This window comes from Homalodisca vitripennis, chromosome 7 (assembly GCF_021130785.1).
Source record: "Homalodisca vitripennis isolate AUS2020 chromosome 7, UT_GWSS_2.1, whole genome shotgun sequence".
NCBI lineage: Eukaryota > Metazoa > Arthropoda > Insecta > Hemiptera > Cicadellidae > Homalodisca > Homalodisca vitripennis.
In genome coordinates this window covers 61,862,315-61,888,442 of record NC_060213.1, presented here as the reverse complement: position 1 = coordinate 61,888,442, position 26,128 = coordinate 61,862,315, and the positions used below count along the sequence as shown (strand labels likewise).

The 26,128-nt window shown below is 41.7% G+C and overlaps 1 protein-coding gene across 1 annotated transcript in view; it reads left to right on the top strand.

The window, feature by feature from the left end:
* LOC124365913 (RNA-binding protein MEX3B) overlaps positions 1-25,471 on the top strand; it is a 32,145-nt gene extending 6,674 nt beyond the window's left edge. Inside the window, exon 2 of the mRNA XM_046822035.1 lies at positions 22,509-25,471. Within this exon, the coding sequence (XP_046677991.1) occupies positions 22,509-23,488 (980 nt within the window). The 3' untranslated portion in view covers positions 23,489-25,471. The remainder of the gene's footprint in view (positions 1-22,508) is intronic.
* Positions 25,472-26,128: the final 657 nt, after the last annotated feature.

The following is a 26,128-nucleotide window of genomic DNA, read 5'->3' as shown; positions in this document are numbered from 1 at the left end:
GTCTACCGTCCGTCGCTCTCCACTTCACTCATTCTCTCTGTCTACCAGCGTTCCTGGCTCTGTTTCTAACCTGTCAGCCTCAACTTACGTTCCTTAGCAAAGGCACAATTTCTCATGGTCCCAGATTCGGGAAATACCTTTAATTTTATACTCCAAATACGATTATGTCCCATTATAAAGTAGCTTTGAATATTCCTAGAGCTCATTATTGATAAAGTTGAAAAGTCAACGTTTCAAGAACTTGTATCTATCCTCTTCTTCAGGTGTCATAACGTAATGTATAGGCAAATTGCATACACGAAGAGTAATAGTCTACATATGATAATAATATGCATAGTCTTTTGAAGTTACTGTTATGTGTAAAGTCGACGGAATAACAGAACAATGCTCTTACTTTTTTTAGTATGTGCATTTGAATAAATTAATTTGGAATCTATTGACTTTGTTGCAACCCTCCAGATATCCTAGCTATATATCCTAACATGTTATCAGTTTTTAGTTATGTTGTATTCATCTATTCTTTTGTTACGTGCCACCGGGAATAATATATAATTACATTTGTGTAAATGAATGTGATAGCAGTGTATCATTACGTCCCATTAGTTTTGTAAATTCTAAGAAACAATGAAAGGAATAGAGGACTAGAATTGTAGTCGGGGGTCCTTGAACGCCACGCTTCAATTTTTTTAAATGTGGAGTACCAGTGTTTCAAGGTAAATAAAAATTGCAGGAAGGAAACATCTCATGCGTAATGCGTTTGGTGTGCTGATTGATATCTGCATACAATAATTACATTTATACTTTTTTTACATTTTTCCTAAATATATAGGCTAAGCGTGTGGTTGAACAGTGTTGAACCGGCTAACTCTACAATGGGTTGTTTTAGAAGTTGCGTTTAATTTGGACTTTCCACCTGCAGCTCTGCAAGTTCTAAAAACAATCAAAGGAACACAGGACTAGAATCCTAGTCAGGGTCCTTGGACGCCACGCTTCAATTTTTGTAAATGTGGAGTACCAGTGTTTCAAGGTATATAAAAATTGCAGGAAGGAAACATCTCATGCTTAATGCGTTTGGTGTGCTGATATCTGCATACAATAATTACATTTATAAATTGTTTTTAATTTTTTCCTAATATTGGCTAAGCTTAGAGTGGTTGAAAGGGTTAAATCTACGATGAGTTGTTTTATGAGTTAAGTTTTGAGTTTCCACGTGCAGCCCTGCAACAATTCCTTGCAAGCTCACATCTGTAGGCAAGTCCAGACGAAGACGAAAGTGAGGACGGCAGGCACTGTGCTCTACTCATGTAGTCCGGCCGGTTAAATGCCTCAGTTCCCTTTCGCGGTCCGCGGCACTCGGCGCTCGCACTCGAGCAATGAACCAGTCGTCGCATTGTCAAGGTCAAGTCTGTCCCGGCCGGCCGCCACGCTCACTTCACTCCCAAGTCCTGGGAAACTACCTTCCTGCGCACTGAGCTTGTTCTATTCTAGAGTAGGCAACTGAATAAGTGTCCGATTACTGTGTGGAAAATGTAGGCATACGTTCGTGATTACCTGGCGATCGATTTAATTGTTACCATCGAATGACATCTCTCAGCCTGGCCGGTTCCAAAACAACCGAATTGAACCAATCGTTGATGTACCTTGCTTGTGGTTGTTCCTAATAACCTTGAATCGTGAATGGATATTGTTGAACTAGTTCGAGAAAAGTCCTCCTCCGCAGACTAATGCATATAGTCTCGGCTCTTTAACTGAGAGATCACGGGTTCGAATCCCGGGGAGGTCCCATCATGTACACGATAAAAAAAACTGTAAAACTGTAAAAAAACTGTAAAAAAAACTGTGTACTATGCTAAAAAAACCGTGAACAACGAAGCCGGCATAGCTAACGCTGAGGCTAAAAAAGGAAAACAATAGTACAGAAAACCATAATAGATTCTTCCATAGTTCAAAAATATCGTGGATCCAGACTACTGTTGCTAGCTGCGACGCCATCTCACCACATAATAATGTGGGACCTGTTATGAAACCACTCTAAAATATTTAGCTAATAAAGATTTTACTTCATTGTAAACTCTCTGAAATTTATTTATAGGAAGACATTCGGCCAATCCAGCAGAATGTGTTATTTAGTTTTTGTAATCTTGTGAATGGTGTGTTTATCGCTACAAATTCATTGATTGGACATTGTTTGTTCCGTGAATAATTGTTTCGAAACTAGTGGACGTTAAAGTAAAGGGGATCAAGCCGTTTTTCCATGGACAGGTAGCTGTCCTTCCATCAGCGGCTTCAAAAGTTGAAAGACTACAAATAGACCCATCTTTGAAATCTTGCCTGCTGACAAAGGCTGCAAGGTGGTTAGGCTAGAATTGTAGTTTCGATTGGAGAACCGATAGCCCTGTGCTTTAGGGGCAAAGGGGCCGCCTACAAATCTAACAAATGTCAGGGACCGGCCATTAAACGGGGTCCTAAGGGCTGCAAAAAAGCCCCATTGTACCCTCGATGGTCCTTTTGACAGCTCGAGAGATACCTTTGAAGGACTGCTCCAGTTCGGCCGATAATGGCCTCTTCCTATTGATTCTTCCGACAATACTGAGGCATTCTTCCAAGTTTTTGCAGTCTCTTGGCAGGTGCTCCCGGTGGTGGGTCGTAATTAATTATAAATTTCTCACATTGCTGGGGGTGACGAGTGGCCTTGGGTTCCAAAAAAACAAAAACATCTTAGATCAGTATAATGTATTCTAGAATTCCAGGAAGTAATTTCCGTGATTTTAAGTCTTACAGACTGATTACAATAATTAATGTGGTACTTTACTGGGAGTATTGTCTAACGGTTTTTTTGACCTAAAGTTTGATATCTTTAAAAGTTTATGATTACGATCAAATCTCTTACAAATTCCAATAAGACAGTTGTTTACTGAGACTTTCAGCTAAATTACTCGCAATAGTTAAGCTCAGTGATAAACTACCCAAGATTCAATTTCCCAAATTTCGTCGATCTTGACGCTGCCTCTCCCGGCGCGGCAAGTATCTCGGCTCGCAGCGTCGACGAGATCTAGGAAGCCCAGGCGAGATCCAGCATTGACTGGGCTCTCACACAATGGGCAAGCGCTGGCTGCATGCCGAGACTGCCTATATTTAGGTACCGGTCGACCACAGGCAAAGCAAGGTCCCCGTCTGAGTGACGGTGGAGTACGGAGCTAGCTGCCGTCACGTGAGGCCGATTCGGTCACGTGACTTTCGCCTACGTTTTGTCGATATCGTTACGGCCGGTTGCGTCCAACTAGCTCACAGATAAGTGGACACATCAAGCTGTCGTCGAAAAAGTCACTAAATTAAAAATAAAAGTTTTGGTGCTAGTTATTGGATTGCAAGCAAGTTGGCTGGCGTGCTGTCTGTGAACTGTTGTAGGTAACTGTAGCACTAATTTACACATCATTACGTGTTCATCTCCATTTAAATATTAATTGAAGTCGTGCTTAGTAAACAAATACTCAATTTTTTTATTTGTTTTCACAACATTGAGTACAACATTGACATTTCTCTGCTATCTCCGTTCCATTTCGTTGCATCGACATTATCCGGAAACATAACCTCAAAACGGGAGATAAAGCGAGATCAGCTGATGCGCGTTATTGTTGTGTGAACGGATCAGCTGAGCGAGCGGGCGGCGGTGGCGGGCGCGGGAAGCCGTCGTCATTTCCGGCCTCGCAGGACGTCGCGCGGGCCGCTCCGGCACCCACACTACCGCTTGTCTATCTCATCTGAAATCGGTCTGGTGGTGATTAAAGTACAACCAGAGTTCTCACAATCCCTGGATACGCTCTTGCAGGAGATCCAAATGGTGCACGGAATATGATTTTTACCTCAGACCGGAAGGTTCTGAACATGATGCATAATCTAATGAGGCACAATATTCAGACGTCGTCAAAGTTACTTTATTTGAACATAGCACGACTCGATACTGATCAAAGATGGAACGGAAAAAAATGAAAGTCTATATTCGGATTCTGTAAGTACCACCAGAGTTCTCACAATCCCCAGATACGCTCTTGCAGGAGATCCAACTGACGTACAGAATACGAATAGTTTATGTGCTGAACATAAAGACAAGCATTAGGCGCCGTCCAAGTTACTTTATTTAAATATAGCGCGATTCAATACAGATCAAACGAGATGAAATTGAAAAAATAAAGTCCAAATTCAGGTTCTGTAAATATTTAAAGCTTCTCCACTTTATCCAGTCCAACTTGGATCCAGAATTAGTCCCAAGGTGTTATTGGGTTGGCTATCGGAATTGAGAGATATTACTTACCACTTTATTTTGAATTATTGGGGTACGTAGAATATAGAGATTGTTTGTGCACTTGGATTTTAACACAATAGCAGGAAACCAATAATTTAGAATTCGAAACGTTGAGCCGAATTCTTTTTTATGTGACGAGTATCCAATTGACCTTCAATCATGCCGGAATCACAAAAAAAAAAAAAAAAAAAAAAAAAAAAAAAAAAAAAAAAAAAAAAAAAAAAAAATAATCGACTAAACAGGCACCAGATATGTTATTATAAAACTGTTTAAGGGGAACTGTTTATCGTATAGAAAGTATCAATATGTTAATCTGTCTTGAAAAATCTAAGTCAGGCGAAAATGTAGACTGGACAAAGTGTAAACTACCCACAGCGCGTTGTGGTCGCCTAGTTAGTGAGCTCTCTGCTGATATTATGTAATCCTCACGTGCCTAGGGTGGCCCAAGTATTTCAGGGGGGTGTCGCGGCCTGGTATTGACCTGTTTGTTTATGTAAGACATGACTCGCTGAACTACCCCTCCCTCCTCCACGTGGAATCGGGAATCCTCGGCCGACTCTATTCAGTTTGACCTAGATTTTCTGTTTTCATTACGAGAAAACTAATTTTTCGGTTATTAGGTTTCGGAGTGGTGAAACAAATTAGTTGCTCAGGCTTGTCGAGTGCCAGTATCATCGTGCAGTACAAGGAACACAGGCTGGTATTCTGGTTTTTTGGGATCCAAGGTCACAACACGGTCAGCCCTACCCCAAATATTCCTGCTATTTAAATAAACTATTTACGATAGTATAATAAAGATTTACGATGGTTAAATAAGAGAACAACTTTTTTTAAGGGCGGGCGTCCGGTATATTTTTATTGCAAGCATACAAAACTAGTATTGAACAGTCAACTGTGGTACTAGGTCCCTTGCACTTAACTAAGCAACTAATGTTGATCCGTGGTTTTATATACTATTGTCAAGTGGCTAATTGGATGTTTGACCTTTTGTGAATTTAGGTCGAAGAGGAAGTGTCACGTCTAATAAAATATCTTATCTCTATGCACACTACCATAGTGGAATGTTTGCCTATCATTAATTTGAAATTGAGATAAATATTGTCTATAGAGATAAATGGTCGCAGTTTTGCTTATCTAAATCGAACGAAGACTCATGGAAGCACCACCTGTAGTGTCTGACGAGAACCCAGACCTTGGCCAAATCAACTGGGGTACGGCGGCGAGGGCCGCCCGGGCTAACCCCAATTCTCCCGACGGTCGTTCGGCGTTTTACGACCTCCGCCGAGGCCTAAAGAAGAAATTAACGAGCCCGGGGCAGGCGGCCGAATTGCCAACGGCCTGTGGCCCCTTTACGCTCTCTTGTGCCACAAATTGGAAATATGTTAGTTTAAAGCCCGCCATTACGGGCGACTTTGATGTTTTTGCGATTTTATTGGCTGCTTACGTGGTTTTATGGTGTTGTTTCATTTTTCGCTAATTTATTTGCAATTCCTTTTGTCTCGCCGTGACCAACGCTACGCCACTCTGGCCTCGATTTTGTTTTCTTTTGGCTCGACTTTCAATTTGCAGTCGGAGAATGGCATTCGCTCGAACACTTGTGTGGTATCGGTTAGGAGCAAAGGACATGCCAACACGTAGCAGGCTTGAAAAGTGCCCCCGATACCCCCCTCTCTAAATACAGCACTGTCCACTATCCATTATAATCCTGAGACAATAGCAACATTTAACACCATCGGAACGGTTACAGTACGTTTATGTCCATCACAGGTTAAGACAGTAGACACAGCGCCCGGACCCGCTCACAACAATGAGTACGGAACAATATAAATAAGCCAAGGTCGGGGAGCACCCCTCCCTTCCGCTCAACGCCGAAATTAAATTCCATCTGCCCCGAGAATGTGGCCTTGGGTCGGCGTCTAATAAGCGCCCGTTTGCGGTCTGTAGACCCTCTCTCGATAATCGGAGGAAAGAATTACCTCTCCTGTCTCTCGGATCTCTTTCACTCGGCGGTCGGTAGCCGGCCATCGTACTCAGTGTCTCTTAATATTATTGTAATCTTTTGACGATTTGACAGTTTACGTGATTAATTCACCATTAATAATAAATGCTTGTAACCATAATAGAATTTGATCTATTTTCGATTTTTTAATTACTCCATTTTGTCTCTAAACCAAACTCGCGTTGTAATATTTCACCTGTCAATTTCAACTTGTGTATCATAACATTTATATGCCAGTAGTAGTTGCTAATTGCTAACACCAGACTCTGATATACATTTTAAATACAAATACAGATGAAAGCGGCTATTATGGATTACAGCCTAAACGTACTTGTGATTTTTTTTAAAGCTTAGGAGCTATGCTAATCTAGACCATATTCCAAATTACATCCATAAATTATTCAAAGGCAACTTAAAAGCTGTATGTTATGCAAGAGATCTGTCACACAGCCATCCATCCTTAACCTCAAAATCCCAACCCACCAGCCAGGCGTTTCCCGCTGAATTATTCCGTCGATGATTGGTTCACGTATTCGCGAATGGAAAACTCCAAGTTGATTTTATTTTCAATTGTTGTACATACCAGTCAGTGTAGTCTGAGATATGTCGATGTCGGGTTGGGCAAGACGGCGGGGAAGGACCGGCCACAATATGCTGTGACTCGCCTGCCTGGAATATATTAGGAGAAACTTATGGCGTGTCATAACAGTGTTACAACACTGCGTAAGTGGCGTGGTTATACAGTAGAGATTCTAATCGCACACTTGTATGTGGCGGAGATTTTAGAAAAAAATAACGTGAGATTAATTATCATAGTACTTCATACTCGACAACCATCTGTAGGTGCCTGTCATATCCCTATAAAGTCATTGAACTTGAATTTTTAGAAGGGCTGTTGTAATACTGTCCATTGACAACAACTTTTCTCCAACCCCGCAATTGACCATAACAAGTTTGCAATCTTTCTAAAACCTAACACTACAGGGGACTCTCAAATCCATACTATAAAATTGTGTTTGGAACTCTTGAAATCGAATACTAAAGCATTTTATTACAGAGGCCTTTCAAATTCAGTACCGGTATTCAAATATAAAATTCAATTTTATAAATTTTTTCAGTAACTCAAATACAATATTATAGAATTGTAATGTGATTCAAAAGTCCACTGTTATAAAATATTGAAGTGTCGCTTATAAGAAAAAAATGCAATTTTTCAGTAATTCTCGAATTCAATATTATTCAAGGAAATAGTGACTTTAAAATCCATTGTTACAGTATTTAATTGTAACCCAAATCCAATATATAGAATTTGTACCGTGACTCACGAATCCAATGGCATAATTTTTTACCGTGATTCAAATCCAATGCTCTCGAATTTTATAGTGAGCCGAATCCAGTATTCCAGTGACTCAAGTCCAATGTTATCAAGTTTTACTGTAATCCAAATCCAATATTATAGTGACTCAAGTCCAATGTTATCAAGTTTTACTGTAATCCAAATCCAATATTATAGTGACTCAAGTCCAATGTTATCAAGTTTTACTTTGATACAAATACGAAATTAGTGACTCAAATCCGATGTTATCAAGTTTTACTGTGATCCAAATCCAATATTACAGTGACTCAAGTCCAATGTTATCAAGTTTTACTGTGATCCAAATACAAAATTAGTGACTCAAATCTAATGTTATCAAGTTTTACTGTGATCCAAATCCAGTACCACGGTGACTCAAACCCACTGTTATAACTTTTACAGTGACTATCAAGTCCAGTAATAAGGGACTTTTACAACGGCTCAAATCAATTAGAATTTTACAGTGACACTTTCCGGGAGCCCTAGTCGCTGAGGCAACACTACTAATAGTGATCATGAGCGATAAATCCGGGCGAAGAACAACGGGACGGGTCGCGTAGTTGACTCGGGGCCAACCCGTGAGTGTGGAGCGGTCCAGGAGATGGATGTTGTATTGTGCGTGAGAGAATATTGTACGCAGTGCAGCGACGGTGCCGTTGCCTAGCAACACCCTCGCGCGAACCCGCCAGCCAACACCTACTGTAGCCGTAGCCGTGGTAATTGGCGAGCCTTCTGACACAACTACAGCACATCCTCGAAATGTGGGGACAACGGGCGTGGGTCCTGCCCCGGTCGCTAATTAGAGCCGGGGTGTAATCATGGTTTGTCTCGTTAAAATGGAAAGGGGTTTACGAATAAAAACGTTCTTGGAAAAATCTCTGTGCCCACTCTGCTGCTTTATTTCTTAATTCAATATTTCCTTAACAGTTTTCCTGCAATTGTTTTGAACACCCAGGAATTTCTCTTGGGCTAGAAAATGTATTTATACATAACAATGGCACAATTAAGAAATGAATTAGCCTTAACGGAGTCAACAATAACTTACACTATTCATTGATAACAAGACTTAATTATTTATTGCAATATCATAACCGTTTTAAAGTACAAATAGTACAGTAATGCCATTTGCAATATATAATTAACAGCTAGAAATATTGCATGTAAATAAACTGGGTATAACTTTAAACAATATAATTTAAACCTAGACGATGTATAGGATAATAAAAGTATTGAGAAATAATACTCAAGTTAACAACTGAAACTGATAAAGTATTAAAGGAAACGTGGTGTTGAACTATTCGTGGTATTATTATTGTGCTATTCATAATGAAAAAGATTTTTCTCCTTGATAAGTCAGTTTTGATACGAGACAACTCGTTTAAAGTCTAGAATATCAGTTATGATTTTAAGAGAGTTGTTAGAATCTACCGAATTAGGATTTTTGGAAGAAACAGTTTCCAGTTTCAATTTCTTTTCAAGGGGGATTACTGCACAGGAAGTATATTTTCTGAAATGTATAGCGCCGTTAACTCTACAGGAAGTATAGAGTTTGAAATGCATAACGCCGCTAAAATTCCGGGAAAATATAACGAAATGTCTTTCTAGCGGTAGCAGATGTCTACTTCAAAGGTGCAAAGCACATTTTATAAATTCTTCAAGGAAAACGGCGGAGAGTAAGGGAACGCCGAGGCTAGTAGCCAAGGTTTCCTGTTGTTTATCAGTGCGGCAGCTGTGGTCTCGCCTCGCCTACGCCTTATCAGTGATAAGGGAGACAGAGAGGTTTGTGTACGCAGTAGGACACGGGGCGCCAACAATTCGTGCCCACACTTACTGAGATTCCGTCACTTCGGGAGGACTTATCTGTCTTATAGTGAAAAAGGTTGGATAAGGGTTTCTTCGCGCACCTATCAAAAGTTCTTTATCCTGTGTCATCCATACTACTCCTTGAAACAATGTCCATTGCTCCATCCTTTAAGTGTAATCCATCCAGGTTAAGTTCTCGCTGATTCATTGGGTGGTTCAAAATCACAGTAAAGATTATGTTGGAACAATCCCAACAAACTACATTTTTATTAAAAAAACAACGAGGCTTCAATTGGGCAGATTATTAGTTTTAATATTGCTGCAGTTTAAACGTTTTGTACCAAATTAAATACAAGCGAAAGCAAAATTTTGGTGGACAATAACAATTTTTCACATAAAAAAACAAACACAAGACACTAACGAAATAGGCCTATAATAAAATAACGCATTTTGTTGCTCACTCTAATTCGTAAAATAATTTGCAATAAGGTGCGGTATAACAATAAAATATAAATAAATTTAGATATTCCACCTGAATTTGGAGCGAGCTCGCTTCGGACTTCGGAGTAGTAATACTGGATATTTTGTAATACTGGTGCTAGATTTACCAACAAATTAATGTCAAATGAGTGATCATCATTGCAGTGGTCCCAGCCACGAATAAATCGAAAGGAAGACGTTGTTGCTGGCAGCACAAGCGCGGTGTAAACAGTCGGAGCGATTCGCGCGGTACCTGACAGTTCGTTGAGTCCGTGACTCTATTGGCGTCCCCCGCCTATCAATCAACGGAGTGCTCCCAGCGCCGATGTACTGTGGCGATGCGGGCACGGACAGTGGCTGCTAATTGAGTGAAGGCTTTATCAGTCGGCCTAAGGCCCCTGGCTCTCCTCAGGTTTACTCGCGTAATTTATAACCTGTGAGGCCTAATAGATTACAGTGATCCGTCATTGTCAGCCGCGCTCCCGTTTTTCATCCTCTGTTGAAGAGGTGCCGTTGTAAATGTGACCGAGCTTTCGACACGAACACAGATTTAGTCATTGATCATTTGTTGGATAAAGAAGATGTGATCATGATTGTAGGAGACTTTGACCATAATGTGACCATAATTATGATGGCAAAGTTTAGCAAGTTATGGTTTGATCAGTGCGAACAATATGAGGGATGATCCTATCAAGCCCCACTGGAATATTCCACAGCAACATCCGACATTGCCAGAACATAGCGAATTATGTTGACTGATGCTAGAGTATTAGCAGTTAGGGATTGCTGCCGAATGACTTGGTAGTTGCCTTTTACGCACTCATCACCACACTCTAAAGAGCACATATTTTGGGCCAACACAGCACCTCTTGTTTCCCGAACCGGATTTAACTTAGACTCAAGACTAAGCAATACTGTAAGAATAAATTGTAAATACTGTAACACTAATTTGGGTTTGATTGGGGGAGGTTGCATTGGGCGGAAATACGGCCGGTGCTAAAACACAAACCTTGTGCGTGGTTGTAAAACTGCGTGACCCCCAAGCCGCAGTCAATATTTGCTAACACTATAGTTACTTACCCCATGAAGCTGTTCGGGTTTGGATTGACTGATCCAAATACCCAAGTCAGTGCTTTGGGAACAGAAGGTTTAAGGAGTTAAATCTTACCAAATTCCGTGTCTAACCGATGGCATTTTTATTTTAGTTCTCAAAATTCCAAAGAGAGGAGGTCTGGAAAATTAAAAAACTAAACGTCTCAATGGCGTTACTAAATAAGCCAGTCAAAGGAATGCTACGCCCACTACGAGTAGTTCCTAGGTCTAACCGACAGATCGCGCTGTGAGACTTGACCATTCAATCTATACTGCGGACTTGATAATAATATAATAATAATAATAATTTTATTGCTTTAGAACATGTACATGTTATAGCAATTGTCAAAGAAGAAAATAAGCTAAAATTTTGGATTCATACATGACATCTAGGTTACTTTCGTACATACAATTTATTCCATCCATCCTACTGCTCATTTATTCGAATTTCCCACTCTAGCACCAGCGTCAGTCAGCCAATTATGTGGTCACCCAAACATGTGCCATGAACTCGTCTGTATTGTAAAAAGCTTCTGATATTGCTTACAATATATTCATATAGCAATGCTCAATAGATTTTTTCTTTCCTCACTTTCGTAACACCTCCGTTATCGAAGGATAGCATAACAGTATGGTGTGATGGCTTAGAAGCGTGATGGGCAAAGTGAAGCTTAGATTTAAGCAGCCTTTTTGTAATCACCTACACATTTTACTGAACACAAATTCGGGTAAGTTTTATTTTAGAGAAGATGGGTTAATGACTTTTAGTAACCTTAATATCAACGAATATCAGTTGAAAGGCACCAATCTGTCAGTTGGAGGAAACTGCCTGTCTCTCCTGAAACAAGGTGGCTGTTGACACTGTTGTGTTGGAGCAGGTGTGACATGAGATGAATTGCACATTCATCGTTTTATTGTCACGAGCGAGGGCGTGTGAGTATCGTTAAGTGAAAACTGAAGTTTGTATATCGTTGTGTTGTCACCCGTTCGTTGTTGCGTCCGGGGAAACAGGGTTTTTGAAAGGATTTTGAATTAAAATCTGATTCTTGAGTTTAAATTTTTGTAAAGATTCACTGAGACTAAGCACTCAACAGAACGGTGATCTGGGTTATCTCAACAGTGGAGACAGTTGTGCGGCTGGAGCGTCTTGCTGACGCCATAAGTGGGGCGTGCAGACGACACTAGTGCTGCTCCAGCTGCTGAGTTGGAGACGGCAACATCAGCACGATGTCAGCACGCTTCCAGGAATCTAGTATCAGGCTCGGATGGCTCCCTTGGGACGTGGGAACACTTGTTAACAGTGCTGAAGCTTTATGTTGGATTTTTATCCTCAAATAAGCGTGACATTCGGGGACACCCCTGTGCTTTCACGTACCACATGTCTGTCAGACAGACAGTCTACAAATGTGTTATTGCAACTTAATGACCGTTCAAATAGTTGTTTCGCAAAGCGATTTTGCAGCGCGTTGCCATGTATTTATCCTAAATGTCGTCCGATGGAAGATGGTAAAATCCAATTGGGGATTGTGCCTGTCAGTAAAATCCAGTAGACTACCTAGCATCCCGGACAAAATTATTTCGCTAGTTTTTGTCTCTAAGCTAAGCTAATGTCCATTGTATTCTTCCCACTTTTACTAAAATAAAGAACGCGTTATATTGATTGACATAGTTCGTTTTATACTTAGACAATGCATAAAATTGCCAAGAGTTGGTATAATACATAAAAAACATCCTTGTCTGTTGTTGTAATCCGAGTACGATAGTATCGGACAGACTATACTCATGGCCGGCTTTACAAAGTCGAGTATTATGACATTAGAAGGTGTAGTGTGGGGCACGGAACGAGTATTATGGCACTAGAAGGTGTGTTGTCCATCGTTCATACGGAAAGAGTATTAGAACGGCAGTTTAGAAGGTGGTGTTGGGCACGGAACGAGGCAGTGGTCGCAGCTGACGGCAGATATGGCTACGGCACCGTTCCTGAGGGCAGAACTGCCGCATTGGCGCGGGAATCGATCCAGAAGGGTTGGGGTTATTTATGTGGGGGAGGGCGGCAGGGCTTCGATCTGAGTCTAGGGCCGTGCTATAACTATACTGGCCATCTACAGCTCGCCTCTCTCCACCGATAGGCCTATCTGATAGCCCGAGTTTTAGTTAATAAAATCCGATTTATCTCGCACGGCGAAACAGACCTTAACTTTTCCCCGATAATGTTAGGTCTAATGCACTTTTACGGCCTTATTGTAGCACTTACAATGTTTTTGTGTCAAATGTGTAATATTTCTAGTATTTAAATGGTAGGCCCGAAAAGTACAACACAATATAAGGGTTTCCTAGATAACGAATAAAATGTCGAAAAAAGCTGGATAAACCTTAGTTACGTTTTTTAAATTATACACCTGTCATAATTCTACGACTAAATAAATATAAGGTCGTAAACGTGCATGGGGTTTAATATTGTTCCATGGGGATGAATGCAAAATGGCCGCCAATATAAGCCTGTTCTTTAATTTATAATGGAATAAAAATTATTGGTGCCAAGCAAGTCATTTTGAGTAACATTATTTTCAGTTCTGGAGATTTGTCAAAACGTTTTTACTGTATTAATTTGGACCATTAATGGATCTTGTGGTGCGGAATACATTACTAACGTGTTAGGAGAGTTATTAGTGAGCCCTGTATGGTGAGGCGATTCCTGTTCATCCAGTTCTTAGCCACTCCACGTCAATCTCTGGACGGGTTACTATGTAGGGTTCCCTTCCGCCTGGAACCCAGTATTGTAATTACATAACTTCCTAGATTAGTAGTGCAAATCTTGTCAAACCTCCAAGTGTTACACCAAAGTGATACAAGAATAACCTATTAAATCATAAAATCTTTTTTCATATCCAAAGAATATGAATACCGTAGAACTGGTAGTTAAAAATTGACAAGACGTAAATGTTTAATTGATCAGTTTTCTACATAACCACTCTTAATTTATGAGTAAATTGGTAGTAGAATTTAGTGGTAATTCAAGGCCTCACCACAGTACATCGGTAATGTATTCGGGCTGTCTGGTTTTGGAGTGGGAAAGGGGTGGTGAAGGTGCGGGGGTGGTAGACGCACAATGCGTACTATCGATTTGACCGGGCTTGAACTGAGAATTTTGGCATGCACGGATCGGGGTTTCCATATCCTCTACATCACGATAGTGCTGTTTATTGTTAATTCTTATCCCAGGATCGGGATGTGTTTTGGCAAATTTAAGCGTTGGAAATACTACATAAGTTTAGGGTTAAGAATTTATAAAACGTTTTTTAGTGGAAATCTTGCAATATTATTTCTTGCGTGGAAGGAACCTTTGAGCCCCAGTAAAACCACGCGCCTTTCTGTAATTACTTAGAAATTAATTTTACGTCTATGGAGCGATGGAATGTGTTAAAGATTTTGGGCTACTCGCAACACCACAATCTGTTCGTATATCAATTCATTACTCCCTAATGTTGGATCATGGTTATAAAAGTAGTATCAACGTTGACCGGTGGAACTAGTCATAAAAGGTATTTGCTTTTATGTCAGTAGATTTATATTAGGAGAAACTACACCTACTTTCCAAAACCATTTGTTTAGTTATGTAGACTTAATATCCATGCACACATGGCCAAATCGTAGTTGGAAGGTATTTAACACTTTTCAAGAGGCCTCTTTTATTAGCAGATGAACCTTAAGTAGCAGATTCCAAAATTAAAAAAAATTATTACCCCCCACTCTAGTGATGCCTAAAAATAGGGATGTGGATTTTGCATTTTGAGAGTTTAGATGTTTTGTGTAACAAATTGTGAAATTTCAGGTGCTTTTGGTAGTGGTAGCATCAAAACAAGGGCAATGTTTTGACGTGCTCTGGCGGGCGGGGTGGGGCGGGGGGAGGTACGCACCTCTTCTGTAGTACACTACAGTGCGTGCATCGATTTGACCGGGGGTGAACTACGCCAGTCGCACGTGCGGGTGGGCGGGGGTTGCACTGGTCGATATTGCAGTCGGGAGCGGCCCTGCGTCACGGCTGGGGTATAAGAGGGAGGGTTTGGGGTATCAACGCTCCTCACGCTTTTTCTGCTAATTGTAATTAATTACAACATCCCGCGTTGAGTCTTGTGGTATGTCGCTGGAGAAGTCTTCCGCGTCTCCCATGTGTTTAGTTGGCGATGAGTGTATAGTTGATTGGCAATGTCCAATGAACGCTCGTTCCCATTTGATGATTTCGGTTTAAAAATTGCAATGATAATGATTCGTAGTCATTGATTTCCCACTTTTTTATCAAAGGAAAATTTTTCATACGGGATGTTTACATAAAGGTCGTTATTAAAGTACTTTCTTTGTCATGCCTTTCTTTTTTCTATGGATGTAAATCAGCGGGCAAATTGTAATTTTAAAACCGAGACAGCCATTTTTTGTAAGTGCCTATGAAAACATTCTTATATCACTTTTAATCGCCGTGGTATTCTGACTCTTGAGCACATTGTCGTGGAAAGTCCCTTCAAAGACTTTGTCTAGTGGATCAAACGTCAGCTGACAATAAGCAGTATCTTGGATGATGTTATCAGCTGAGTGCTGACTACTGACTGCTGACGGCTGATGCTACTGTCGCAGGTAAGATCGCAGTCCAAGGCCATCGTCCGCCGGTCGTTTACCGCCTCCTCCACTTCCCTTCCCGGCCGCTGCGCTGGGTACATGAACTGCCGAGGTTACAGTCAAGGCTAGAACTACAGTCGCAGTCAACTCGTCCGATCCAGTCACTCCGTTTAGGCCGTGTTTCGCTCTGCGATGCCATTCTTTACCGTCAGAAATGTGATCTGTGTTGGATGATTTAATCGCTGATGACAACAGTTTTTGGTCCAAGCAGTTTATAAATTGGTCGTTCACTGGTGTTTTCGTTTGACTGAAATTTGTCCCCAAGTAAATTTGCAGGAAACTATTTTTTTACTTTCTGTTGAGTGCTTCCTCGCTACAGAAAGGTGTTGTAACGTCGGTGCTTTGCAGAAGTAACTGACGGCACATTATTCTTTATTTCCAGTCAATCTTTGATATATTGATTGTTTTCTCTCTCCCTTTCTCCAGCTGTCGGACCCTCCCATCCCCCTCGTACGCTTGCAATCAGATTTTGATGTACTGCTTCCCACATGAAAGCGCGACTCTCCCCCGACCCTCCTTCCTCCCCTCGCTGAATCACCATTTCAATTAAACCCCACTTCCGTACGTACGCGAAATCGTAACCATTCCTTTCATCCATTAGGGATATATCTGTCCAAATGTGTATCCTTATAGGCTGAAGATCCTAAATTGTTATGCACAGGTATTAAGATAAAGGTTAGAACTTTGGTGGGAGTCTCTGCATTAAATTTGTATATTGCGGTTTACATTTAATTTCTATGAACTTTTTTCAACCAAAAATATCAAAGCAAATGTCAGGGGGTTAAACTCTCTAACGCTTTAGGCCCAATCATCTGCATTGAAGTTTTAAGCTGACATCCGAAATTCAGTTCAGTTTCTCGTAGGCTGAGTTTTTCAAGAAAGAACGGCGAAAGCTGTCCAAGCAAGACAAAGGCCTCGGACCATTTAGTGTTGGTTTTCTCGGTAACCTGGGCCCATGGTAAGGGGGGGGGGGCGGATATTTGAGAAGTGTTTAATAAGTAGTACAAGCAGACCACGGCCTAGTGGTTCGGAAGCGAACCAGTTTTCCCCCGACCTCTGGTTCGTGAGCTACCGACATCAGCTTGTCCACCACAATGAACCTGGACTGTAGGTCCTGGATCATTCAAGCTGGAGGGAATGAATGGCAGGATAATGGACAGCTTTTTCAGACGTTGGTTGCCCTGAAAAGATCTGAACTTGAAGTGGTCGAGGTTAGGTTTGACGAATGTCATCAGTATTCTCTCTTCATTCTTTTACACGCGCTCTCTGAAGGTTATGAAAATTAATGTATAAAGCTATACTACAAACTCATCTTTGAACGCATAATTTTAATTCCAGCAGTTTACTAAACTAGTGAAACATACTGTTAATATCCATTTGCTGTTTGAAGTAAGTAGTCTTCTAGTTACATTCTTTGAGTTTTATCACGTTAACCAAAGTTAATATTAAAACTAACAATTTAAAAGCAGTTGTTGAGCCCTATTACAGTATACAAAATATAATATCATATACAACATAAAACAACGTTAATAATACACACTTTTAATAGTGCAGAATTTCCTCTATGTCGTAAACCTCTTTGTTTACATAGACAGCTGAGGCTGAGCGATAGTGTCAGCTGGTTCCCATGCCCACTAGCCGCCATATTGCGCCGAACAGCTGTCTCTGTAACCTTGAACCGGGCGGCTGAGGGGAAGATTCTATTTTTGGAGATATTTTCAAGGGCAGATAAGACCGACAGGGATCGCGTAGGTGCCCTATAAGCCATTTAACTCCCCTGTTGGCCCATTTTTGTAGGTGACTTGTCAAAACAAAACTCGTACTAATCCGTCTTTTCTAGCTTTTTTACCGGGGATGATGGAAAACACTGGTCAATGTGGGTTATATGAAGTGGCAGAGATCTTATGTACATGCTCTCTTTGTACACGTTTGTTGGTATAATAGTGTCTAGCGATTACTAAATTACCAATGAGTCAATTGTTATCTATTTAACGCTAATGCAATTAAATGACACCGCAATAGGTCTACTCTCTTTATTATAATTTTATAATTAAATGTAATAAATAAGAGCGTAATCAATGCCAAATATACATCGCTGGCCAAGGGTCATTAATCATACGAGTCTCAGCAGTCACGTGGATCCAAATAATACATGTTTTTTGTGAACGAACCATTAGCTATATTATGTAGGTCTGTTTAGACTTCCTTTGAGCCTTCTGTTTGGCCCAAGTAGTTTGGCCTAAATAGTTTGTTAGTTTGTTCAGGGACTAAAACAACCGTGATAAATTTACATTCATTGAATACTTGGAAGTCACTTAGTTAAATTATCATTGTTTTTCTTAAACGTTATTCATTTGAACAATGCTCGTTAACCTCTGAAGAAGATTATCGGTTTGTTGCACCAAAGCCACGACAGAGTGCGAGTTCATAAATATCCAGGATTCCCTGCAATCACTCTTGGAAGCCTTGATCTTCAAGAATAGCCTTGCGCTGGCGTACTGCACCACACCAGACGCAGAGTGCATAGGCCTCGCTCGCGGAATTCCGATCTAAAGTTACCCGGTGCACGGAAGGTCGACGGTATTTGCTTGCAAGCTGCTATCAGCAGCAGCGACAGACGGACGGTCGGACCTGGCCTGTTGCCAGACGCAAGTTCACTTTTACTCTCCCTATTGTACTGGCTCCAGATACACTTTTAGCAGCGGCCATTTAACACCTGCCAAACACTTTAATTGTCGCTTCTACTGCCGGGTTATGTTATGAGTCGAGATAGACACAACGGTTCTGTAATCTTGGCAAGGCTTCGTCTTGGGGGATCTATCTTTATTATGGCGCCGATCATTTACCACTACATTGTCATTGGCGTCTGTTTCTGTCGTATGCGGTAGTTACAGACTTTCAAATATTCGATGTTGGAAAATGTGTCGGTTTCATGATACGGTACATGATCTGGTAATATGGCTGTATAGAGCTGTGAGCCGACCATCACGAATCATGGTGTAGTTTATTTTAATTTACAACCAAGTTTTCTTTTCAAAGCGTAGACCTGTGAGATGACTTTTAAATGGTTAATAACTTTTTTCAGTGGTTGTTGAATTTTATTTTTATGGTACAAAAAGGTACAAAAAAGTACAAAATTCTGATATAGTTTTCAAAATGATCGTGGTGGTCGGCTCACAGGTCTATCTATACAGCTATCTGGTAACATGTATCTTTGCGTATTCGATTTTAGGATTTATATTTCGCTGCGGATAAAAGTTCCTAAATTAAATATATATTATCCGCTTTGTACTTAATTCAAATCATTATTTAGATAATATGACCACTAATATAAAATCCATGCAGTGTTTAAAATGCCGAGATATCGTAGTCTATATTTGGGGCCATTCAGAATCTGGTAGAAAGGGCCGAATCTGGAGCGTCTAATTGGGCCCACATAAATTATTCAAATTCTGGATCTGCCTCAGCCCATTTAGCCATTGTTGGGCCTATCTTGGTCATCTGCTCGGGTGACGACTTACGTAACTCCTCTGTCTTCGCCGCCCTGGCCTGTCTCATGCATTATGGAGGCTTAAAAACTGGGGAAGTGGAATGCGGCTTTCGAGGACACAGACACTTGGGATTTTGTTGGCCGATTCGCGCGGGGAAGATTCGGTGTCTTACCTTTGTCCGGGCGACCTGTGTCGTCCACCCGGGACTTGTCAAGGTCAGTGACATTCCCGGAATGGGGATCGGGATTTAAAGTGGATTTCACGAAATTGACGGCAGAATGTATTACTTAATCCACAGAAAAGGAAAATGTAAAACTTATCCGATATACCAAGTGTGTACCTATTATAATTTAGTATGGATTGACGTAACCGTGTTTAATTGTAAGGAACTATCTTAAAGCGGGCTGGGGCAAGGCATTCTCTCTCAGAAGTTACAGTACTAAATGAAATTTTAAGCAATTAATTATATCTAGACCATCTTTGATTGTCTGTAACATTCTTTGAATTGGTCAATGAGGGGGGGCCCGGGTTTACAACTGGTAAAAACCCATCACGATTAACTATATGATCTTGCTGAAGGAATCACTACAGTGCTTTACTGAAAACTAATGCTAAATGTTAAAAAAGTGGCGACACAACTGCGGATATCAATACATACTGTGCCTTGTTATTGCATAACAAGCCACCATATTGACTAGCAAAAATAGCAATTTAAACATATTCACTAGAGAGCTATAAAGTAAAGCCAAAGGAGATTCTGTACAAGGGCTTGCAAAAGCAGTCTAATCAATCACGTTAGATATTTGTTGTGCTTGCCAACATAAGAATTTCTCTCAGTTTTCGGTGTCACCTTTCTACGTTCTTGGAGGAATTTCAGAAGAACTGGGTGGTTCTACAATCCACCTGTGGAGATCATCCCTTATATTACTAGTTGTCCCTACAAATCCCGTGGAGCGCGACACCGGAGAAGGCCTACGAGGCCCGGTGGTGGGCGGCAGACCGACATCTCTCCCGGCCTGTTACATCACATGTCGGTGAAAGTACTTCGGGTGTCCCACGTGCTGAGGCCTTGACCTTGACTCATCCCGGCACCCTAGTGCTCCTCGGCCGGTAAAAATACCGCCAATGACGAGCGGTCACAGGTGAGACGCACTCGCCAAACTGCCCTGACGGCTGTGCTCGCGGCTCGCTGCCAAATAGCGAGTTCGAGTTTGATGACCTCCTTGTAAAAAGGGAAGTGTTTTAAATCTTGTAAGTGGAAAACCCCCGCTTCCACTTTACTTTGATATAGAACAAAGCATTTACATTTTCATATCTATAGATCAAACAAAATTGATTCGTCCTTACCTGTTTGCAGTTTCATATATAAACTAGGAAGTGGATTGTGTCTACAGTAATATTAAAAATCGGAATTACAGGAGTAATCTCGCGTTTCGGAATTCTTTACATCTCTCACATTTTTTAATTTGAGACCTGATAGAAATTACTCAGTAATAGTTTTTAAGAAGACTTTTGAAAGCACTACGACCTCCGCACGTGCTGGCTACTTATAACTCACTAAAAATACGGTATGTGTATTAATATATTTTCCCACGAGACTCACCCTAGCGCACTTTTTTTTAATAAACCTGGTCTGGGAAGAGACTGACTATCCATATATTTTGAAACACGTTCACTCAATAAAGCCGGGATCGATATCACGGACAACAATAACTCGTATTTCTTTGTTTGGGAAGGTGGCGTTACAATGTAATAGGATTGAGAGCCTGGCCTTGGTTGAAGCTAATGCCAATGCCTTTACAATTATCGGTGACAAATCGATCTACGTAATCTAGACGGCGTTAGCTCACTGCCCACTCAGCTGTTCCTATTGCTTCTTCCCGATGTACCTTATCTTGTCTGCGGCGTGTTCAGTTAATTGTTATCAGTCTTTTCCGTCAGTGCTATCGTCGTCTAAACATCTTCATTGGTCAATGAAGAATGACACTACATTTTGAGATAAGGAATTAAGCACTGTCTGCAATGAGTAGCTAAATATTTTTCTCCATTTTACCCAACTAATTAAAAAATGTATTTGTCGGCGCTGTGTTTATGTATAGCAAATCAGGATTTGTATGTTTAACGAAGATATTTTGTTTTTCTTCCTGTACTTTTGTTTGTGGTATAGTCTTGGTTTCTAAACAAATCACTCCTATATAATAAATGACGTGGCGATATTAATTATTTGAATCTTAATTTTGTTATGTTAATAAAACTAATAATGTCCTTTTAGACCTATAGTTTTAATGTCAAGTTTTGTAAAAGTTTAGAAACCAGTCACCCTGGCAGTCTAACCCTGCGCGAGGATTCAGGATTGTGTAAATAATTTCGTCCCCGCGTCACTTTTTGTGGGGGTCGAACCGAACCCTGGCCAGTTAACGGCACCCGGCACCCGCGGCAGTCCGTGGAGGGTGGGAAGCCACTCAATTAGGGCTGTGGAGCAACGGCGTGGCGGCGGCGAGAGCGTAGCGAACACATTCCACCGAGAGTCGAGAGGAGAGGACTGCTGGAGCATTTCCTGTGGCCAAGCGAGTGGAGCTGGCCAGACTACAAAGCGATATATGGGCAAGTTCAGAGTCCCGCCAAGGTGACCGGCGAAGGACGCCGGTTGTGCGTCGACCGCTTTTGTTTCAATATCCACTTCTGCCGTTCCACTTTTTTGCTCCACTCCCGGGGGTCGAGGGATATTTTTTTCCGAAATTGACGGACCCGTGTAAAGCACACTGTTATTATCAGGGTCTTTGTTTGCCGCCGCCTGTCGAACGAAAACGAGGACCTGATGTGATAAAAAGTCTTTTCGGCAGATCCGCGGCCCTCGGAGGACCGCTTGCCAATGATAAAATCTTCAAAATCCGATATTTCTTTGTCAATTCAGTCAAGAAACCTCGTCACATCCACCAGTTTGATCTAGAAATACATATTACGCAAAAATGCCACGATTTAAAAGTTATTTAATAATAATCCGAACCCAGATCTTTCAGCTGTACAGACGCAATAACTGCCTGCTATTGTTGTGTCTAGTGACAACTGCGTCTTTGTTTGAACGTTTTATGTTCAGTTCAAGGATTAAGATTTAATTGCCTACGCGTGCTTCTGAGCAGTTTGCCGAACGCGTAACGATGTCGGGCCGATACGACTGTATTAAACAGCGGTTTATATGGTTCTGGTGTGTATTGGCAAACACAATGGAACTTTTAGGAGTGGAATATTAATTTTGATGCCTTGGTAGGGGGTATTTCTGAGGAAACTAATAACGACGTATTCGTTTGTTTTCAGGATGCAAGATCAAGGCGCTCAGGGCAAAGACCAACACCTACATCAAGACTCCGGTACGAGGGGAGGAACCCGTCTTTGTAGTCACCGGACGGAAGGAGGATGTCGCCAAGGCTAAGAGGGAGATTCTGTCCGCGGCGGAACACTTCAGCCAGATCAGAGCCTCCAGGAAGAACAACTTGTCCGGCACCGGGTCACTGTCACCACCGGGTCCTCCCGCCAACGTCCCTGGCCACATCACCATCCAGGTCCGTGTGCCCTACAGAGTCGTGGGGCTCGTCGTGGGTCCCAAGGGGGCGACCATCAAGCGCATCCAGCACCAGACTCACACCTACATCGTGACACCGTCCCGAGACAAGGAGCCGGTGTTCGACGTGACAGGTCTGCCGGAGAGTGTGGAGGCGGCCAAGAGGGAGATAGAGGCGCACATCGCCGTGAGGACGGGGACGGGAACCATGACTGACTCCTTGTTCTCGGACTCCTTCCTGACGCCTGACGCCGGTACCCTGCTCAATTCCGTGTACAAGAACGGATTCAACAGCCTGTTCAACTACGTCGACAACATGTCCTCCGACAACATGGTGTTCCCGTCCACTCTGAGCGGGAGCTCCGGCTGCAGTTCGGCCTCCTCCAGCTCCTCCGGCTCGGCCACCACGGGGCTGGACTTGGGCTCCATCTGGGGGACGTCACTGGACAGAGACGAGGGCCTGGGAGATTCTCCCTCCTTCGAGACCGCCACCGCTTCCTCCAGCATCTGGTCGTTCTCCGCACGACCCTCCCCGCCCCACTCCACTTCTCCTACCGAGAGCCTAGGCAAGCGCGACTGTCACGTCTGTGGTGACAGGGAGGTGACCGCCGCCCTGGTGCCCTGTGGACACAACCTGTTCTGTCTCGAGTGCGCGACTCGCTTGTGTGCCGGCTCGGACCCCACATGCCCCGTCTGTCACCAGACTGTCCTTCAGGCCATCCGCATCTTCTCCTAAATGTACAACGAAACAGAGTAAATTATATGTATATTTTTATGTTATCTTTTATGTTAATGTTTTCAGTTGTTTTTATATTTAGTGTACGAATTTTTTCTCGATCGTTTTCCTATTTTTGTAATGATTTTGATCTCTGTTTCTATACGGTAGTTTGCAGTACCTCCCAGTGTTTATCGCTCGACGCGGGGCCGGGGACGCGGAACTCCGGCCACCCCGCCCCGTCGAGCCCTGACCGGTCCCGGCGGGCCACATCAAAGACACACACGGTGCTTAAGTCTATGTGTAACCACGTCAAGAGGCTGATACAGTAATAATACTAGAAGACTCGCTACACCGCGGTGACTAGTGGGGGACGGTTCCTGGCTGTGATTTCTAAAACTGCCAATCGCGGGGTCCGACGGGCCTCCGGTTTTAATAAGCAAATGCAATCCTTTTTATACAAAATGTAAAATCGTTTAAGCATTCCTTGTGACATAGACTGCAGTGGTAGTTCAGGACATATCCCACTATCGTTGGCGTTTCTTTGTTTTATTGTGATATTCGGTAGCCATAAGTTCGTGGACCTTTTGTACAGTAAAGGTTTTGATGTGTTCCGCGGCGGCACGGTCTCTCACTCTAGAACACGGCCGTTCCGCGACCCCCGCTTTTATTAGTGTAGTCGCACTCTGTTTTGTGCTTCTGTTCGCCTCGGTGGTCGGAAGCGTTTTGTTTCTTTACCGCCTCCGGCCCGGCAGTTCCCGGTGGATTTGTTTTTGTTTTGTACGCACGAGATTCCTCGCAGAAACCGGAAGCAATAAGACGAAGTAACTGGCCTACTGATTGAACGAACTGTAGCAGCAGATTGGGCAAGAGCCGCGCCGTCATTTGTGCAGTATAGACCCCAGTAGAACCTACACGACATTTTAGATTATCTTTTTTAGATAACCCATCTCTCCACTTGCCCGTGTATTTGTACCGGATAGACTGTATTTACAAGCCGGGTGATCAAATCACCCGTCTTGTCTCACAACGTTTTGCGCTATAGACTTCACGTCATCTTCAATGCCGCTAATGAAATCATGATGAAATCATTTGAAAGATCCGAAGAAAATGATATTTTAATCTTAGGCGTGGTTCAAAATCACGTTTAAGATACGGCATAACGTTTTACCTATTAACGCAGCGTTTTCGAATTTTTTGCATCCCATAAAGATTTAAGTTTTGACTGAACCTATGATGTTTTAATTCTTTTGGCGCACAGCTTTTGTCAGAACTCTTGGTCTGTCAAAGTTTCGCCTGGTTGAAGGGATTGTAGTGAGCGGGCGAGCTCTGTCCCACTGCTGTTGCAGACACCTAGCTGGTCAGAGGAATCTCGTGGCATACCACCGGGCATATGCCTGACCGACTTATCTGTTAGTATGTAGTGCTCACGATGCCGTAACATGCCCGAACCCCCACTAGTCGTCGCGAGATATGCCTCATTATATGAACAAAGATCATATTTTTTCCAGTATTTGTTTACTTTTTTATATAAGAGAAAAATAATTAATTATTGATAATATTATAAATGTTCTATATCTATGTAATATTAGTGTTAAGCTACCCTCCTGTAATAGTTAAATTTTGTTTTCACTTTAAAGACTATTTTGAGATAAAACCACGGTGATCTGTATATTTTTGTTGTATTTCTTATTTTAGGAAAAATTTTATTGTTAGATTTAAGCGTTTTACATATTACTTTCTTATATATATTTTGTTTTCTAGTTTTGATAAATTGACAAAAAGTTTCTTAGAATTTATTTTTTTATCTTAGTAGATATATGTTGTTTGTAAGGGGTCCCCGAGACCCGTTTGCGACTCGATAGGTTTAGTTGTGTTGTTGACATTCTGTTCTATTTTGTTGACTGCACTGCAGTGTTCTACCTAGAGGTCTATATTTGTTTCCCACCCACAAATGCACAATTCAAGTGGAGAGAATTAGTAATAATAAATAACTTAACGGTATAGTCTTTTTTTCTATTTTATTACAATCCTATTATATATTATATGACGATACTATATTATATAAGTAGCTATAAATTGAAAAAAATATAAAAAAAATTTAGAGAAATGAAGAAGCTATTTTTTCTGTTAGTCAGCTCAAGATGGCCCTGAAGGAAGATTGCAAGTATGTTCACGTGTTTCCGACTTTTCGTCTTCCTGTTTTTCTTTTTTAAGTTTGGACTTTTTTGTAGTTTACGGATGGAAATTGGCTGTTTTGTTGTTCAAATTATAATTTTATCGGCACTTAAAGTGTATCAGTAGATGTGCATGGCTCAGTGTTGTGTGGGGCGCCCGGTCGAGGATCGGACCCCTGGACCCTCCGACAAGACGACCCCCCACACTCGACCCCCCACATTCCCGTACCCTCCCCCGACTCGGCCGAGCGCCTGCAAGAATAGTGAAATGTTTAAGCAATTGATTCCACAATAAGTTCGTGTTCGCCTCGTATGTTCTGTTGTGTCGCAATGATGTTTGCATGCAGGAGACACTGAGGGTTGGAGTAAAGTACAGTAGCTAGCTTTCGACTGATATAGTTAATGACTTCTTTAGAATTGTTATCTATATACATTTGTCTAAGAGATAAAAATAGGTCCAGGCCTAATTATATATTATTAATAT